The sequence below is a fragment of the Biomphalaria glabrata genome, chromosome 15 (assembly GCF_947242115.1).
Source record: "Biomphalaria glabrata chromosome 15, xgBioGlab47.1, whole genome shotgun sequence".
Taxonomy (NCBI): domain Eukaryota; kingdom Metazoa; phylum Mollusca; class Gastropoda; family Planorbidae; genus Biomphalaria; species Biomphalaria glabrata.
The window spans coordinates 3,135,827-3,156,327 of NC_074725.1; the positions used below are offsets into that span (position 1 = coordinate 3,135,827).

The 20,501-nt window shown below is 39.2% G+C and overlaps 1 protein-coding gene across 7 annotated transcripts in view; it reads right to left on the minus strand.

The window, feature by feature from the left end:
* The window catches only part of LOC106066450 (diacylglycerol kinase delta-like), a 203,906-nt gene that overhangs the window by 102,620 nt on the left and 80,785 nt on the right, over positions 1–20,501 (minus strand). For 5 of the 7 annotated variants that reach the window (XM_056012621.1, XM_056012624.1, XM_056012620.1 and 2 more), the window contains one exon: positions 16,168–16,248. In XM_056012621.1, coding sequence (XP_055868596.1) covers positions 16,168–16,248 — 81 coding nt within the window. Of the gene's footprint in view, positions 1–2,678; positions 2,831–7,457; positions 7,895–10,040; positions 10,224–16,167; positions 16,249–20,501 lie in introns of those variants that run through there. The other 2 variants (XM_056012630.1, XM_056012632.1) reach the window with 2 other exon arrangements.

Here is a 20,501-nt window from a genome sequence, read left to right on the forward strand (position 1 = left end):
AAAAAAAAAATGTATGGTATTGTAAAAGTGAGGTCTTTGTGACAGAAGTTCACTGGGTTACGATATAATGGGATGCCATTGGAGCACTTCGACCAAAACCTCAAACAGATGCCATACAATTGTCTAAACTTTTCAGTAGCTCGCTACTGTCTTAGATGATAATTTAAATTTCAATCCAAACACACTTTTTACACAGGTTACATAACTACAAATAAAAGGGCTGGGGGGGGGGAGAAACAAAGATTAAGTTAAATAAGAAAAATATCCTCCTTCAGCGTTAGTATAATAGTATAGTCACAGTTTTACCATGTTGACATCTGCGGTAGTTTAAGTTTCATCTCTGCCTGGTTTTTCAATCTGAACATTCAAAGTAAAAGATAAACTTCAATTCTCAATGCTGCAAGTAAGATTTATTTTTTAAAAAATCTGTATTTAAAAACGTATTCGAGAAAACCATTTGCTATCGAAAGATTTCAAACATTAAAAATAGACATCCTGATGGTCACGATTTTAACATTTAACCACACCAAGGAGATACAAGACACCGATCACGAAAACAAACACAAGAACTCTTTTGTTCCCCTGGCAATAACAAATCATTAAATAGTATCGAATCCAATCCAACTTTCTGATGTCAACTTTCACATGTAAAGAGCAAAACTGTGGTATGAACGTAGGCCTCGTTTGCGGTCTCTGATTTCTTTTAAAGTGTGTAATGTATAATTGCAAGGCAGACTTCCTCAAGGATAATAGAGATGTTATTAGCACATTCTCCGCATCAAATCAACTCACATCAGCAGCTGTGTCGAGAGTGGCGTGTTGGCAATGCTTTGTCCAATGTGGTGGTTTAACCCAGGAACTGTGGATATATTGGACGCCAAAGCCATTAGAACTCTGGGTAACCACACTTGCCTGCTCTGATAACATCCGCCAAGGTACATCTAGAGAACAATGTCGAGGTGGGAGGATGGCAATAGAACAAGTACAAGTCACCATCGGTCAATGCCAGAATATAAAAGTTTAGGAGCACAGAAACATAATAAGTGTCCAACTGGGCAGGTTTATTTATTGCAGGTTGATGGCAGGGTAAGAGAAGACCAGGAAAAACTTTCGAGATTCAAGTCTGCTCGACATTGACCAGGCCAACGAGGAAGGATAATGTAAGTAGGTCACATTGAAGTTAAAAAAATTATTTTCTTTGTTTTATCTTCTCTTAATCCATAATTCCACTATTCATTCAAAGATTTTTAAAAAATATTCAGTGTTGTCTTAAATTGTAATAGATGACTATGATATGTCCGGATAAATATTTACCACCTCAAATAATTAGCTTCAAACTTTGAATTGTACCTAATTTCTACCATGACGCAGTAGAACTACCCAAGCAGGAAGTAAAAGTCCGACATAATGATTCTGTGAGATTGAAAGTTATGTGGAGTGGAAGTCCTAACCTTTCTCTGACGTAGGGCTGGCAATGTCAACACACACACGGCAATGTCAACATATACACACACGGCAATGTCAACATATACACACACGGCAATGTCAACATATACACACACGGCAATGTCAACATATACACACACGGCAATGTCAACATATACACACACGGCAATGTCAACATATACACGGCAATGTCAACATATACACACACGGCAATGTCAACATATACACACACGGCAATGTCAACATATACACAAACACACAGAAGTATTTTTGTCGGTTTTATTTCAAATGAATGTGGGCACTTTGGTATTCAGACATATTAACATCTAACCAATAAAAGAAAATGACCTCCGTTTTTTTTTAATGACTCTTATCGCAAGAGTCATAATAGAAGTAGATCAGCATTAGGAGTGTGTGGTTTAGACAAACTCAAGTGCATTGGTACTGCTTTGAAAGCTGTAATAGTGACTCCATTATTAGGAACAATGTCCCGTATAAAGCAATTAGCACGCCCCTACTTCACGTGTTATAACCAACGTTATGACAGCTAGGTAATTAGTGTTGACTTTTGTGCTTAAATTAGTCTCCCTATTCACACAGACTGTAAACACAGGCTGAGAAAAGCTAATCATTTCATTTGTTAGGTCAACGTCCCAATCATTTACATTCAAATAAATTATATTACGCAATGAGAGAGAGAGAGAGAGAGAGAGAGAGAGAGAGAGAAAGAAAGAGATGAGTACACCCAGTTCCTTAATAATTGACATGTGACAGTGCGGTGAGTCATGGCCGGGTACTGATCACTGTATCGACCAGGGATCATTGTCTGTCCCACCAAGTGTCAGTCGATGGGCAGCCACCCACTTCTACTAAATGTCAAGTTACTTTAAAAGTATCCACTAGGCCAGCTCGTCAGATGAAAAAGTAGCTGCGGCAGTACTGAAACACTTAGTTTATACATTCACTATTAGAGTTGAATGCTACATCAGATGTACATACGCAGCTTGTCTGCAGTCTAAAGTCACACGACCACACCCTCACAGTCTCAATCAACACTGCAAGTCAAACACAGTCAACTCGATACGTTTATCTATCAAGCAAGAAAAAGAAAGATAACTTGAAACAAACACACTAGGGCACTCGGTTACTTTACATGAGCTAACAAATACATGAGCTAAGTAATACATGAGCTAACTAATACAGAAATCATAATAGAATTAAAAACAACTCACGCATCCGAAATCTCATCGCCAAAGCAAGAAGCAATCATCAAAATGTATTTGTGACCTAAGGGTATTTCTATACACAAAACAACACGAGAAGACTTCCTGAAGTATCACACAGCGCTAACATTAAAAGGAACAATCATGAATTAATCAAAAACAAAATTATGAATCTTGAAAATTCCAGGAAAATTTTAATAATAATTCTAAAAAGAAAAAAAAACAAAAACAAAGAACATTAATCCTTCCTAAATTGCTGAGCAGAAGAAAGAAAGCCGTCAGTTGTCAGTGCTGAAATAGTTTTCCTAGAGAAACTGAACTCGTCAGAGTGGTCCAATGAAAACATGAACAGATCTTGATGACAAGATTTCAATATCACTTTAAGTACGTTGTAACGTGAAGAGGACACACTTTTATCGTTGACTTTTGTCTGGTTCCATCAGGCGACAATGACACGAAGCTAATTGGAAGAACAGTGTTGACTGACAATGACAAAGTTATATGAGCTGACAATGACAGGCAAGAAACAGGTTATAATAAAACAAATCACAACCAACGGTACGTTTACCAGACACCTGGAGGACAAAAAGGAAGATAAACCTTACAAAGGAGGACAAAAAAAAAGGTTCTTAACTTGTATAATATTATGGCCTCCTTCAGTTGCGAAGCGACTATGGATGTTCTCATGGAAATAAGATGAATGCCTGGTCGCCCCCCTCAATCCACGCAGCTGATATCCAAAAGAGCGGCAAGTGCCGATTGATTCATGATTGGTTTGAATTCAGAGTTTTCATTCTTCTAGGTGGGTAGCCAGCATTAGCTAACAAGCTGCTCCTGCCCGAAGCTTACTAGCGCCAGTTACTCGCCTTCGCCCCCTTCTCCTGTTAGTGAAAACAGTTCCGCCGGACTCCATGGCATGCGTCTCCACTAGCCTCTGACAACCAGTCCGACTCCTGTATACTATACATTTCAATGTATTTAGTGAAACATGTCAGTAAGCCATCTAGATAAAGAAGCATGTTTTTATGACGTCCATCACTCACGCAAACATACAGACAAGCAAAACATTGGTTATTGTACTTTGTAGAAGAATGCCTCGATTGGATCAATGTAGAGTCTTTTTTTTTTTTTGGTACATTGTTTTGCGACTTTTTAAAAGGCTAATCATATATTTTTAAAAATTCTGAGTTTCACATGGATAGTCTTAAGCACGAGACCTCAAAAAAAAAAAAAGGACATGTCCTCCTTTTTGTCCTGTTTTTATGGCGGCCTTATGTAGCACTAACTAAGTTATCTCGCACTTTGAAAGAAAATCCCTTGCAGACAAAGGTTCTTATTTTAGAGCCGCCAACTAGACCACTACTGTCTATGAATATTATCACTGTATTCAAATAACACAGACAAAGCAGACCAAGATGCATTGCCTTGTTCTGTGTTAACGGGTACTGTGATTACAAAGAACAACTGATTTGGAGTTTATGGAAATGTTAAAAATCTAACTCAATTCCGACCATCATAGCGAGATGATTATTTGATCCAAGCTCTGATGTTCTATACAATATGTTGACAGGGAATATAACATCCAACACTTTTATTGCTTAGGCGCATACAGTCACTTGCAAGTGCGTCTCAGTCGGTTGCCTGATTTCGTGTTACGACAAAGTTTCATTTTCAAATAATGTTACATCAATCCTACAGTTGATTAGTCTAAGACCATCAGCGGACATGTGCCGATATCATTATTCTGCGTATTGGAACACGGCAGCCAATCAATTCATGGTATGTGTGTGTGTGTGTGTGTGTGAGCTGATCAGTTTGTTTCTCGTGTACCTTGTCTACCACCGCCTCCTCTCTTGCCTCAAAAGTAAGCTCTAGATGGCACAACTCAAACTCACAGTGAAGTGTCTTCTTACACTCATGCAATGGTCTTTCATCAGTGCACTTCTCTAAGTGAGCAGCCCGCCAAAGTGGTAGATAGATACGGACTTGTTGTATTGTCCCCCACCATAAAACTAGAGGATTATTTCTGTGACTGAATGTTTTGACTGGATGTGATCATCACTAACACTCAGACTGTACAATTAGTTAAAAGAACTGGACGCTTATCTTCTTTATCAGAGAGTTCCCACCAATGGTAGTGCACGGAGCGAGTTGTCAGCACTCCAAAACTGATGGATACAAATACGTATGACCATGAAACACAAAAGGACAAAGTTCTCTTTTTTGTTTTAACGAATCGATTAATGGAGGCAAGAGACTTGGAATGGCTGCTAGTCGACTTGATATTTGGCGAGCTGGTAACGTGTTGTAGTCTCAACTAGGACCGTATGAGGCTAAATAAGTTGTAGTCAAAAGTTGTTTTAAAAGACAATTCTTCGTTTCTATGAAGATGATGGATTTTTGTAAGAGCGATTACTTTGATCTTAATTACTGAATGATATACCGGATATACCAACACGTTTGTTATTTAGAGTTTGTTCCCACCATGTATGAACATCTCCAATATGTTCTTTCCTGTACTGGTAGGACTAAAGAAAAGATGAAGGCTTTGATGCGTGTTTATCTATAATGGCTATAACATATTGAAGGTTCACTGAGGTAAACAAATACACATAGACATACACTAAACATGAAAGAGGAAAAATTAAAATGAATGAAAGAAATGTTCTTCAATTGTCACCGACTTGTAGTTAAAAAAATGCATCTTTGTATAAGCCCCACTTTTTGTTAGTTTTCAGCTACTCCAAGGAAAGCAAACCTGAAATACAATGGCACGTCTGGCAACATTGGGCAATCACGAGGAAACAAGCAATTGTTTTGGAAAACAAAGCTTATATAAGGGAATTCAATAATTTGTTAATCTTTTGATTGACGCATGTGTTGTCATCGATAATGAATAATTGTGTCAAGTTTCAACTTAATCCGAGAGTTGGTATGGGAGAAACAACGTGTTCAAACTTTGTACCAGACAGACAGAGTTGACTTGATAGACGCTTGTAATTATTATACAAACTAGGAGTTCATTTTTTTATCTTACCCCGCCAGACCCCCTTTTTTCCCATCTTTATAAGAGACTAGTGAAATGGTAGAGGGGGAAAAAAGGGTGTGGGGAAGATAATTGTATTTAATTGTGCATTTGTTTTCTTTTATAAAAAACATTTTTGTTATGGCTACTCAACGTCACACAAAATAATATATAATCTTATTACACGAGAATATTTTGTCTGGTACAAAAAAAATAGTCTGCTATTAGAAGAAGACACTTTCTGTATTCACAAATAGCTCAATTCTAACACCCAGAGAACTGCTGATATAAAATGATGCTGAAACTGTGGTGCGTCTTTCAAGCCACGTGACAAGTTAAGTGAAACGTTTTGCACAGACTGTCTACTGGTGATGAGTTCTGTCTGCCGCTGGATGGCAGAGCCAGGTTTACTACGGAAGCTAAGACTCGACTGGAACGCTGAATGCGTAAATATCACAAAGCCAATGTAGATGTCTCAGAAAGGGGGGAGAGGGGAGGAGGCGTTGGTATCTCGCGCCATCACGTGATGTGCTACGTCCAGGTAAGATAGACTACCATGCAGGAAGCCCGGGAGCCAGGTATTTAGATCTAGAATCTAGATAGAGGCCAGGCTACTGGCGCTACTACGCGATGAGATTGCTATAAGATAACCAAAGATGCTGGCAAAAACAAGATCTATGTGGAGAGGTAAGGGGGTGAGGAAAGGGTCAAAGGTCAATCAGTGCGACGAGGTTCTCAAAAAGGCGATACCTGGAAGGGGCACAAGGATAGTGTAGAAAAACTCCTTCACAGACAAATTACTTATAGATTACTTATACATAAAAGTATGTGACACACGCACATGTGAAAATAATTTGCCTACATTAAAATAATTTGCCCATGTTAAAAACATTTTGCCTATGCTAAAATAATTTGCCTATGTGGAAATAATTTGCCCATGTGAAAATAATTTGCCTATGTTAAAATAATTTGCCTATGTTAAAATAATTTGCCCATGTTAAAATAATTTGCCTATGTGAAAATAATTTGCCCAAGTGAAAATAATTTGCCTATGTTAAAATAATTGACCAATGTGAAAATAATTACCCAATAGTAATAGATAGATCGAGTATTATTCTTAACAGTGCTCTAACCTACCAAACTATTCTCTGTATTAAAAGTAGATGTCACCAATGACAAGGATGTAAAAAAAAAAGACCCTGAACTAAGCAAGTACGATGGCTGCCTGGTCGTGTCGAATGCGCTCTGGATTGTTATCTCGATGGTCACGGGTTCGAAACCTGCCAGTTGCTATCACAAACCGAGTTTTGGGGCTGTAATAATCTTCGGTTCTGCATGAATCGCTAAGAAGCAAAAGCCCGAAACTTTATCATTGTGTTAGGGGAAGGGGCTTAGTGAGAATGTGATAACACAGGCTCCGTACATCCAGACTTTGAAATATACACACATTCACTGGGTGTAAACACCCTATTCTGATCTTTAAGCTTGCCCACTGACTAGTTTTACTTCATAATAAAGTGCCTTGTGTAGTAATTAAGGAACAAATAGTTTCATAGCAAAAAAACAATTGTTGAGAAGTCGTTGTGTGGACCATTAGGTGTGACGACTCGTGTATGAGCCCATTTACCATTAATATCAAGTAATATTTTAATCTCACAATTGTGACGTATTCACAATACTCTCTCTCTCTCTCTCTCTCTCTCTCTCTCTCTCTCTCTCTCTCTCTGGCCCTCTTTCTTTCTCTCTAATAAAGATTTACATACCAATTCCATTTGAAGGTATTCAGAATATGTGGACGTCCACTATCCGAGGTGTCATCCAGCGTAGAAGGCCCTACACTACTGGTGCTCAGTGTAAGGGTGTTCTTTAATTGAATGTGAACGCCACCCAAGCTATGCCACCACGAAGAATGCAACGTGTCACGTCCAAATGGCCGAGTGCCAGACAAGAATGGGATAGCTTGCTAACTGTCCACTCAATTACAGGGAAGTGTGCACAATGTGTTTCTACTGGCTAGAGAAGCACGTAATTAGTTCTTCCTACAGAACACAAACAAAAACATTTCACACACGTAAACAGTTGCTTCCTGTGAACGAACCTTCCAGGCTTCTAGACGCTCAGCTTACTGTCTAACATTGAATGGAGACTTGAATTCAGCTTATAGAACGAGACGCAAATGTTATAGTCGGGACACTGTCTCCTGTACATGATAAATAGAAAGCTAGTCGTGGGTTATAAAATAATTAGACATCAAACTGTGTGGACTCTCTATAGACGTAGAAATACGTTACTTTTTGGACTGATGCATAATCTTAATGAGTGAACCAGAATGTCAGCACTACACGGGCTCTAAATAAAAGTCACTGGTTTGTTGTCCGTGTGAAATGTAGAGACTTAGCACGGCAGAAACTTGAATTAAGCGTTATGGGGTAATATATATTCAACGCGATATAGAACTTCAGACATCGGTTAGTACTTTTAACGTAGCTGAGAACTTGGGACATGGCATAGAACAGCAGACACCTGTTAGTACTTACAACATAGCATAGAACTTCAGACAGCGGTTAGTACTTTCAAAGTGGCATAGAACTTCAGACATGAGTTAACATTTTCAACGTGGCATAGAACTTCAGGCATCGGTTTGCACTTGCAGCATGACATAGAACTTGAAACACCGATTAGCATGTTCAGCGTGGCCTAGAACACCAAGTAACATGCAAGTAAGAGACGGTGTGACGAAACCAACTGTAATCTCAAGCATGCAAATCAGAGACCTCTCCTCAGCTCCCACAGCTTCGATGCTGAGACAAAGATGATAGCGGATGCAATAGAAGAGCGCCATGTTTGTGGATAAAGTTTCCAGCCCTGCGCTCCGAAGGGAAGATAAAAGAAATAAACACACATGTCGTGGTTTCATCTAGTATTCAGACAGGTTGATCAACTGGTATGTATGAGAGAGAGAGAGAGAGAGAATCAAATGAAATACTTTAGTGCATAGAAGACACAGAACGAAAATAAATATACAAGCCGTATCAGTTTAACATCATTTCTCACTGTTCTGAGTGTTCGCTGGTAAGCTACATGACTTATACAAACCGCCATAACAAAAGTTAGTCAATTTAAGTCAAGATATACTTCAACAGTCTCTCAGTCACCACCCTTAGCACTAAGCCAATAAACTATTTGACCATAGTTTTAATAGGCATCTTGGCACAAAGACTTGAATACATAAAAAAAGTTTGATTGATTTAATTGTATATATTTAATTATACGTATACTTGGGATATGCTCTAGGTTTATTTACATCGCCATAAAATTCTAAACTTTAAACACCGCCATTGATACTAATATACTTCCTAGCAGACATAGGCTAATAAGTAAGTGAGCTCAAGTTGACCTATCTACATAACACTGAACATCATAACCGAAAGATGTATAAATTACCAAGAGGACATGGTGGCCGTGAGATAAAACGCTCGTCTTCCAAACCGGAAGTCTCTCATTCAAAATGCGTTTAAAGATAAGTTTTTTTTTCTATTTTAGATTTAAGGTCGTCTTAGCTCTGATTACTACCAGACTTTGTTTTTAAATAGGAAAGTAGAGGCGGTTTGTTGTTATGCTGGTCACATGACACCCTCGTTTACAGTTGGCCACAGACAAAAAAAAACGCATGTTGTTGAGTTGTGCTGTAATGTAGTGTAAAAGTAACTTCCCTTAGCGGATCAGGAAGTGCGTGTTGCTGTTGGTTATTTAATCTGGTTGAATAAAACCTGAGTATGTTTTGTAAATCTGCCTTGTTGTTTGTCTAGTTCTACTCGTACACAAGACTATATTAACGCATGTAATATTTAAAACTAGTCCAACAGACTTGCACTACATACACAGGACCTACTTATAATCACTAAAATTCACGATACCTTTCGTGTGCACTAAACAATGCCACAATGCCTACAGCTGTTGCGGCCCCCAAACCCGAAGGTGGCCATTTTAGTGCAATGTTCTAAAACTAGATCTACAACCATAGAAAAAAAAAAGACCAAAAATGTCAGCGCATTTAAACACCAGTCAATGAAATGAGATTCGTGTTTACATGTTAACTATGGAAAAGACGTGGTCATAATTTAGTAATAACGTTTCAGTGATGCCTGGTGCTAATTAAAAATTGTCAATTCGTCCTCACTGAATGCAGGATGAAAAAAAAAAAAAGCTCTAAAAGGTCTTAAGAGTTGGAATTCATTCACGAAAACACGAAAGAGAAGATACTAGTTGAGAATATACTCTAGGCCTAGAAGCGTGAAGAAAACGTGTTCTAACCATTGAGTTTGTATTGCTAGGCCCCAACGTACCTTATCTTAGATACCTCGCGATCATCCTGTCACTTACTTAATACACTATGTATATCAATGGGAAACACATTTAAACATCCTGGACTTAAGTAATGCCGGTAGATTGATGGCAGTATCGGCACACGCACGCACACAAACACTGAGTGTCCCGAGGCCAGAACAACAAACGCTTTGGTCTCAGACAGGATAGAACGGTAATCGAGCGTGTTGCTTGCTCGCCACCCTGGGTATGTGTGTAGCACTCGTCCTACACGCAGTCTCTGTGTGTGTGTGTACATTATTGACAGAGGGGGGTGGGGTGTAATAGAGTGTGCAACAGCGTCTGGGTGTATCTCTGGAGTGCATAATTTTATTTTACCCAAGCCCTGGATCTAATGATTACCTCCCCCTCTCTATTCTCGTCTCCCCTTAACACCCCCCCCCGCCCCAATCAGTGGTGAGCTATATTTAGTTCCAGTGTTCTTCTCTCAGTTACGATAATTGGAAACACTCTACCTCTTCGTACCCTCACTTAATACATTCATTCCAACGTCCCTCAACAAGCTCACTCCATGCTACGTGAAGACACTCCGTGCTACGTGAAGACACTCCGTGCTACGTGAAGACACTCCGTGCTACGTGAAGACACTCCGTGCTACGTGAAGACACTCCGTGCTACGTGAAGACACTCCATGCTACGTGAAGACACTCCGTGCTACGTGAAGACACTCCATGCAATGTGAAGACACTCCATGCTACCCGAAGACACTCCATGCTACGTGAAGACACTCCATGCTACGTGAAGACACTCCATGCTACGTGAAGACACTCCATGCTACCCGAAGACACTCCATGCTACGTGAAGACACTCCATGCTACCCGAAGACACTCCATGCTACGTGAAGACACTCCATGCTACGTGAAGACACTCCATGCAATGTGAAGACACTCCATGCAACGTGAAGAACTCCATGCTACCCGAAGACACTCCATGTTACGTGAAGACACTCCATGCTACCCGAAGACACTCCATGCTACGTGAAGATACTCCGTGCTACGTGAAGACACTCCGTGCTACGTGAAGACACTCCATGTTACGTGAAGACACTCCATGCAATGTGAAGACACTCCATGCTACGTGAAGACACTCCATGTTACGTGAAGACACTCCATGTTACGTGAAGACACTCCATGCAATGTGAAGACACTCCATGCTACGTGAAGACACTCCATGCAACGTGAAGAACTCCATGCTACCCGAAGACACTCCATGTTACGTAAAGACACTCCATGCTACGTGAAGACACTCCATGCAATGTTAAGACACTCCATGCTACGTGAAGACACTCCCTGATGGCACGTGACTGCTTTGTCGTGATGTTGCGCTCTGGACTGTCGTCTCGATCGTCCCGTGTTCAAACCCCACACCCGGCGAAACATATAAATAAATCAGGTATTAGAAAGAGTTGAGGACAAGTTTTTTTTGTAAAGAAAATAAAACTTAATGTTGTCGCCTATTTAAGTCTTCAGTTCCAGCAGTCATTGTATTAACTGACATAGAACAAAGCAAGTTCGGTTGAGTCTGCATGTAACTTTGATAGAAAACCGACTCAGAAAACGTTGAGAAATTAACACACAAATCTTTGGGCGAGTTTTGGAACTAGATCTAATGATAGAAATCAAATGAAACTACTGGAAAAGGCCATTTTTGGCCACGCCCCTCGAGCCTCGTTATAGACGAGCAGTAGCTTGGTCTTGGGGATCAAGATAACACTTCTGGAAACCTACTTCTGTTTTACAATAGCGAATAGAGGTGTATGCACTTTGGGATGACAGTGGTTACGAGTAGCTTATATGAATTGAAGTGGTGATTAACACTAGATCTATATATAGTCCTACCATACTCAAGGAATGACTACACAAATACCCGCTCCAAAGAAAGTGCGCTCATGAATCGATACAGCGAGACTTACGTATTTCTAAACTTGCCCGTTCAGTACCGAAACTGGAGGCAATCAATGAGACAAGACGTGACCATTCACGTTTTGGGCCAATGACCAAGTGAACGGACGTGAAACAGACTGAGGTCCCGCGGTGTGGGAAAGGTCAAATCTGAAGAATTAAAAAAAAAATCTAAACGAATTTGTTCTATGACTAGAATCAGTACCTCACATTTCTACAAGCCTTTCTAAAAAAAACAAATTATTTCACAGTCTTCTATACTTCTTCCTTCCAAATCTTCCCTCCACAATTCTTGAAATGGTGACATGCACTTTCTAATTCCTATCAGCCCATTGCGTTTCTCCAGGCCATTCCACATTCCCACAGTTAATAATGGGTTACAGAGCAATGACTTCGAACTCGAAGATTCAGTGTTTCACATGTCTAAGCGAGACCAGTTGCGACCTGTATATTTTTCTTAATTTCTCATCACCAATGCCATTCCTTCAAACAGGGCCGGTCCTAGCGATTGCGGGGCCCTATGCGAAACTAAATGCGGGGCTTAGTCTGGGTGGGAATAAGGATAATAAGTGAAAATTAAGATTTTGTATTACAAAATAAATTCGGCTTTGCATTTTATTCATTCTTTTCTAAGTACAAAATTGCGATCAAGTTAATTTTACTTTACCAATCTTGCAACCTATGTCATATTTTTATTGACTATAAAAGTCAATACGGTATTGGAACTTCCGGTTATGGGGAAACTTCGTCCGACTATTACATTTTATTGCATGAAAGCTAACACTGTCTTTTTTTTTAATCGCGCGTAGGAATGGCGTTTTCGATAATAAATAATTTTGTCTATTTTTTTATGAGTTTTCAGGAAATTTTAATAAGTGCAGGACATTTCCAGGAATTTTTCGTATATATTTTGCAATTAATAGTTACACCTAAAATTAGCGGCGGGGCCTATGAAAGCGTGGGGCCCACTGCGACCGCACAGGTTGCAGTGGCCTAAGACCGGCCCTTCCTTCAAACGCGGTACGTTGTCAATTTTTCAGACCAATCCATTTCTCCAGACCAAAGGTGTCACGTGACCTGGTGTCGCTTGTTGCAGTGCTGTACCACTCACATCTTCCAGACTTTCACCCACGCATTCTAAAATGTAGCCACATCAAATTATTAAAAAAAATAGTAACTGGCAATTAAGGTTAGATGAAGGGGCGGCCTAAAGTGGAACGGTCATATTGAAGAGTCTTTAAACGCAATGTTCAGCAGTAGGATAGAGAATTCCGCTTGGATGACTTCACACTATTGGAAATCCAATGCGATTAACTGAAGGATATTTACCAACAACATTGTGCTACAAAAATGAATCCTCTTTTAAGTTATTTTAACAGCAGAAAGTCTTGAAAATGATGGTTATTATAATAAAGCTTCAAGTTGACGAATCTCTGAAGAGACCTAACTGCAACATATACGCGATCAATGAATGATAACAATATCAACACTGTTGAGGTGGGTGATGTTGATTACTCGAATTATATGAGATGTTATGTGCGAGCTCGTGATTACCAACCCACTCTCCAACATGAAATAATCCAGCTTTTAAAATTAACAACAGTTTATTTACAGAAATATGGGCACAGTCTACGACACTACGTCGCATCTATTGACGACAAGCGGTCTCCTTCGTCGCCATTCGTCCGTTCATCGTTTCTAATCTATTTCCGTTTTAACTTTTCAAATGTGTTAAGGAAATACACAATGACACCAAACTTCTAAGCGTCTTATTATTCTGTTATTACAACCCAACAAGTAACGATTAGAAATATCACTCGGAATAAAACATATATCGTAGGGTGAGAAAAACAAACTTTACATAAATGGACATCTCGCCCCCACCCCCTTTTTTTTCCCCCTTTAATCTTTAAAACATTGCCCACACAAAGGAGCCCAAACGAGGTTCAAAAGGCACCAATGTTTCGCCACTATCATGCTAGTTGAAGATAGAGAAAGGCATAGCGCTAAGTGATCTGGATGCACTAACTCCTGAATAAGACAAACATTAAAACCTCAAGCTTGTTAGTTGAAGATAGAGAAAGGCATAGCGCTAAGTGATCTGGATGCACTAACTCCTGAATAAGACAAACATTAAAACCTCAAGCTTGTTAGTTGAAGATAGAGAAAGGCATAGCGCTAAGTGATCTGGATGCACTAACTCCTGAATAAGACAAACATTAAAACCTCAAGCTTGTCTGCATGAACCATTCAAAGGGGAATCAGTCACGACAGCTCAAGACTCGCTTCGCGGTGCAAAGAACTTTCTCTTTGGGACATTTTCTCCACATTAGAAAATGCATTTCCTGACGTACCAAAAAAAAAGTGTTATTTTTCTTTACTAACTTCATGGACTCTAAGGAAGTTCTGTTTTCAAAGTACGCATTCTTTCAATGCAGCGTCCCCATGAGCAACACCCAGTCATTGGATTAAGTCCCAGCTTTTGCGTGAACCATTAAAGTGCGTCATCGGGAACCAAAATTATTGGATTAAGTTTGTACAAGGTTGTTACACTAGTGTATGCACTTTACACTGTTGAATATGACGGTCCTTAAAAAAACAACTGTTACTACAAACGTGCATTTAGTTCCACGGGATTGGGGGGGGGGGGGGCACTAGATAAGTGCAGGCTTGTCTCGTGTACTCTAACCCTGAGACGTTAAGATAGCTGTTGCAAATGTCTTATGAAACGAGAGAGTTGTTTACACCTTGTAACATGTAGTTAGGAGACACCAAGCCAACAAGACTCGGTGCAAGTGTGAGTACATCTCGCTGGGAGGCCAGTCAGAGTGCAAAAAAAACTATGTGGAGGAGGGGGGGGGGAAGCTAGATAATGTCATTAGACATGAGTTATCGTACAGACAACATAGCGCATAACAAAGTCAACATGACTTGTTAATAACTCAATGGCCCTGGGACACTTTTTGTTTAAAGACATGAGGGGAAAAAAACACAAAAATATAAGGTTTCGTTCATCCCATAGACTTTTTAATAAAGTATTTCAATTCTTCAGACTTCTAATCTCCACTTTTGATGCGTTTATTTCTGTATCTTACAGACTACATACGAGAAATAACTTAGCATAGGAATAAAACAAACAAGATCAAAGGTAGACGATCTCTATTTGGATGCAAGATTTTTTGTAAATGTAAGAAATGTTCCACATTGTAGTTTCCATTGTTTTGTCATCGTTTGGCTGTAATCTCCAACATATATGATGTATATACAACTCTAGGCATTGGGAAAAGTTAACCAAATGGTTGAGCGATGGGTACATTTAGATGGGTTTAGGGTTTCTAGCATTCAAAGCAAATAGATCTGAACGATCCTTTTATTCACATCTTGTTGGAAAGCAATAACAATTTATTTTTAAACAACCAACAATAAACTCTTTGTTTCTATAACAGACTTCTCGACACAGTCTAATGTAATTAAAACATGACAAAACAGAGATAAATGGATGATCACGATAGAGACATTGAAAGGCTGAGTGGGGCATAAACCGGGCTCGCCTATTGTTGTCGATGGTCCTTGACTAGTGCTGCCAAAAAGCTGGTTAACAACTAGACCGCTGCAGGCGTATTTTATTTTTTTTTAACTTGAAAAAACTTGAAACAACTTGAATAAACTTCTATCAAAATATAGACAAATTGAGCTTGAGATGAAATGAAATAGTATGATATTTAGAGAAATCTAACTCACAATAAAAGCACGTCTTTACACTCTGGGCATCCTGGAGTCGTCTGGAGAACTTAACACAGCTTACGACAGAGCCGCTTCTCTTGCATCATTCTACAAGACTATCATTAAATTAATGCTCTCTCTCTCTCTCTCGCTCTCCAACAAACAAATACTCCCTTTACATATCACTTAGGAAAAAACACATACACAAACACACCCCGCAACACCTGCCTAGCGGACTCGAGTTCGAATCTCGAAACATTCTCCCATGCCCCCCCCCTTCCCAAAACCTGTCCACAAAAGAGATTGGATCGCAATGAGAATGTCCTAGCCTGAAAGATGCTCTAAAGTATTTTGTTTTTCAATCATGGCCTCGCGGCTATACGCACTGCGTGTCAGGTAAGTAGAACATAGAATGGGCAAACACTCTGACAAGCATGCAGTGAGACTCAAATGAAAGCCTTACCTGAAAGCTATGGTTAATATTCCGAGTGCTGCATTCCGCCACGCTGAGGTTGGAGATGTCAATCTCATTGAACAAGGCTGACTGCAATAGACAAAAAGCGAGTCTCTTTGTGAGCAGTTGCAAATCACTTTGGGCCAAACGTTAATGATAAAAGTGCAGCTATTTAGGTTTCGCAAACTAAAAGAAACCCCTCGTGTTGTCTAATACATGTGCTTAGTTGGCTGGTTTTGCAGTGAAATCTCTGTAACACGGGATTAGCGTTGCTGCTGTGGCTGCAGTACTCGACATTTAAGACATCTTGTGGATTTGAACCTTCCGCGAAACTATTGAACGTTTGCTTTTTTTTTTCTTTTATTTCAGCGCATTCCATAGTAAAGCAAGTAAACAAAAATACTTTTTTTTAAACTAAAAAAGCTTACATAAAGGAAAGAACTGCACGTTTCCAGGCATATCTCTCAATACTGTAAGATTTATTTCGACTTTTCTAAATCAAACAAAAAATAAAATATCTTACACTATTTTTTTTATTGATTCGTTTTGCTATTAAATAAAAGTTACCTTCCTTTCAGACCATGCGATATACAGGGCAGATGATGTTAAGGTCATCTGTTTATTTTAGTTAGCCAACGGCTAATGAGCAGGGTGTTATGTAGCCAGCACAACGACCAACCGTCTTTACTTTAAGTCAGTACCCTTTAGAGGACTCAGGGGCGCCTAAAAATTTCGAAAATTAAAAATCACAGTCTTCACCGAGATTCGAACGCAAGCGCTTAACCACTTTTTTTGAAGTAACGTCTGTATTATATAAGATAAGATAAGAAAACACTTAGCCGCTTGTTTTCTTAGGGCCAATAAATAATTCTCCAAAGTTTCAACTTGATCCGAGAATGGAAAGTGAAAGAAAAAGGTGTACAAAATTTGTACCAGACGGTGTGAGTTAATATAATCTTTGTTGTTTTGTTGTTTTTTTAAGTACTATTTAAGTTCTGCTTGTTTTCAATGTATATTACCAACAATGACACAGTAACACTTGGTTGATTCAGTCTTATGTATATTAAGACTTAGTCTGAGAGTCACAATGACCTTGTGAATTGCAGTGAAGGGCAACGTTTTTGTTTAGAAGCGGCGCCAAAAACAAAATGGATGGGTCCTAAAGATTTTACTTAAACAGTAGTGTAGACAAATATCAGTCACGTGTCCCAACGGTCCTGTTGTTTCCTCCCCTACTGCACCTATATTCTAGCAGTACAATGTGGACAACGCTGAGTCCAGCCCCAGCTTTGCAATAGTTAAGAACTTCGTGTTTCTTTGTCAAAGTAAAGTCTTTTCAAGGGCATCAACTCGTTTGGTCCCTTACACACAGCGGTTTTCTATAGAATTTATTGCCAAAAAGAAATAACGCATGCTTACAGTTAGTAACAAGTAAAAACTGTAGTTCCCACATAACTTGGTGAATATGGAAGGATGATGTAAAGCCATTTTCAATAAAGCTATAAGTAGCAAAATTTCTGGTCCAATAAAATCACTGGTTATATAAAGTCCATCGAGTTCTTCGTCTAGGGAGTTTCACAGTTACATTGTAGGGAGGCAGGGCCGGCCCTAACAAATGCGGGGCCTATGCGAAACGGATTGCGCGGGGCCCAGTCTGGGTTGGGATAAGGATAATTTCAAAACTAAGATTTTGTATTAGAAAATACATTCGTCTTTGCAATACGTTTTTATTAAATGAAAGCTGACAAAGCCTTTTTTGTGTGCATACGATAGGCACCCCGAAATGACAATTTTGTTTATTTTTCAGGAGATTTCTATCAGTTTTCAGGAGATTTTCATAATTTCCGGAGATTTCCAGGACTTTTTTATGTATATTTTGCAAGTTCAGGAGATTTCCAGGACTTTTTGATGTATATTTTGCAATTTCAGGAGATTTCAGGAGATTTCCAGGACTTTTTGATGTATATTTTGCAATTTCAGGAGATTTCCAGGACTTTTTTATGTATATTTTGCAAGTTCAGGAGATTTCCAGGACTTTTTGATGTATATTTTGCAATTTCAGGAGATTTCAGGAGATTTCCAGGACTTTTTTATGTATATTTTGCAATTTCAGGAGATTTCCAGGACTTTTTGATGTATATTTTGCAATTTCAGGAGATTTCCAGGACTTTTTGATGTATATTTCTAGGAGGCCCTGGAAAATAGGAACCCGCGGAAACCTTGTTAATACATATTTGTTATAATCAATAATGATTTACTTTAATAATTTGCACCTAGAATTAGCGCGGGGCCTATGAAAGTGCGGGGCCCACTGCGGTCGCATAGTTGCAATGGCCTAATGACGGCCCTGTAGATAGGCTTCTATTGATTTTCATAATCAATGGCATTGAGACTTTGAGTTTCGTAATCACATGACATTGAGACTCCTAGTGAGTTTTATAATCACATGGAATTGAGGCTTCTATAGAGTTTCATAATTACATGGCATTGAGGCATCTAACGAGTTTCACAATCACATGGCATTGATGCTTTCAATGAGTTCCATAATAAAATGGCATTGGGGCTTCCAGTGAATTTTATAATTGCAATGCAGTGAGACTTATAATGATTTTAATGCTAACAGTGCAGCGAGACTTCTAGTGAGCCGCTGACAGAGATTGTATAACTAAGTTTTAAAAATGGCCTAAAACAAGCCACCACTCATTCTTGATCAAGATTCTCTCCCTCTCTCTCTCTCTCTCTCTCTGCTAATGGCTGTTTGGACTCCTCGCCTCTTCAGACCTCATTACAAGAGTAAACACCGATGCCCTAATACCGCTCGATAGTAGCAAGCAAAAAAAAAACAACTGATAATTGATAATGCCTCAACATCGATTATTAACCCACCTTCCCACCCCCTCACCAAAAAAAAAAAAACTCTCCATAAGCCAAGTACTCAACTTCAAAAAAAAAAAAAAAAAGGTTGGTCTGCTAGTTAGTAACAAGTTATCGGATGACGCCTATGGTGTAAAGAAGCTGTGAACAGCTATTATGAGCCAGACTTTGTTGGAGAGAGCCATGTGTGAGTAGCATGAGACACATGTGAAGTATTAAAAGACTGACTAATCGCTGGGCATGACTAGTTAAAGTAAGTTACGTTCCCCCATTCAGACCTTGAGATCTATAAGGCAGATGATATTAAGGACATCTGTTTTTTAGCCAACGATTAACGAGAATGACATGTGGCCAGCACAACGACCGATCGCCTTTAATTTCCCCCAACTAAAAATCACGAAATTCAAAATTCGAGATTCGAACCCAGGACCCCAGGTTCGGAAACCAAGTGCTTAGCCACTCTGCCACCGCGCCCATTGGCTAGTACTGCACAAAAACTAAATACCAGTCAGGATTGGCTCAGTCAGATGTAATGAGCTTATAGTACTGTTTCCTTCTATAAATTTATTATTCGGTTTAGTTTTTACTTTCTTAACCTTACAAATTAATCCAGGAATGACATTTTTTACAAAGCTTCTATCACCTCCAAGATAGGGCGCCACAGCCATGTAAAAAGTGTTCGAGATGAACCATAGTCGTTCCACCCAATGCACCGAACGGCGAGGTGGGGGGGGGGGGGGGTCTACGTCTATCACATTCTAGGTAAGACAACATAGAAATCAATAAAAAAAAAGATTTAACCAATTAGTTAATTAGCAATTGGTAATTAATAATTTTGTTTGGTTTCTCAAGGGAAAGAAATTGTACTTGACTGAAGTAGTGGTATAAGTTGAAATAGTTTTGTTTGTAAAATGTTTTACATGTTTCGGATGTTCCTTCAGAGTTGAAGATAGTTTACTTCCCAGTCCAAATCTCCCGCAGGACGACGGGGCATGAATGCGGGCAGGGTTTGAACCCGGGCCCATTGATAAATCCAAACGACAGTCCCCTTTACAGGTCGTCGTCTGAATCTTAGTGAACACAAAACATGAAATAAGACGAGACAATAAAGACAATACGTAACTATACAATCTTCTATGTTCATTAGGACTTCACTAGCAGAGTGGTTACGATGTCGGCTTGTGCCATGAGTTCGAATTCAGGTCGCCCCCCATCCTCTTTTTTTTTGTTGTTATAAATGACTTTTTATTGTTATTGTACATCTATTACAAATTTAATTACGTGACTGATCCAAACTAGCTGATGCAACTATGCTTAATATCAGCTTTGTTGTTGTTTTTTTAAGTATTTTAAAAATATTTTCCTGTTTTCTGGTAGACTGAGCTCTGTTGAATTTAACCCTTAACATTATTCTATAATTTAATATTGAGAATATGATTAAAACCATTGGAAGGTGGGAATTGTAAAAG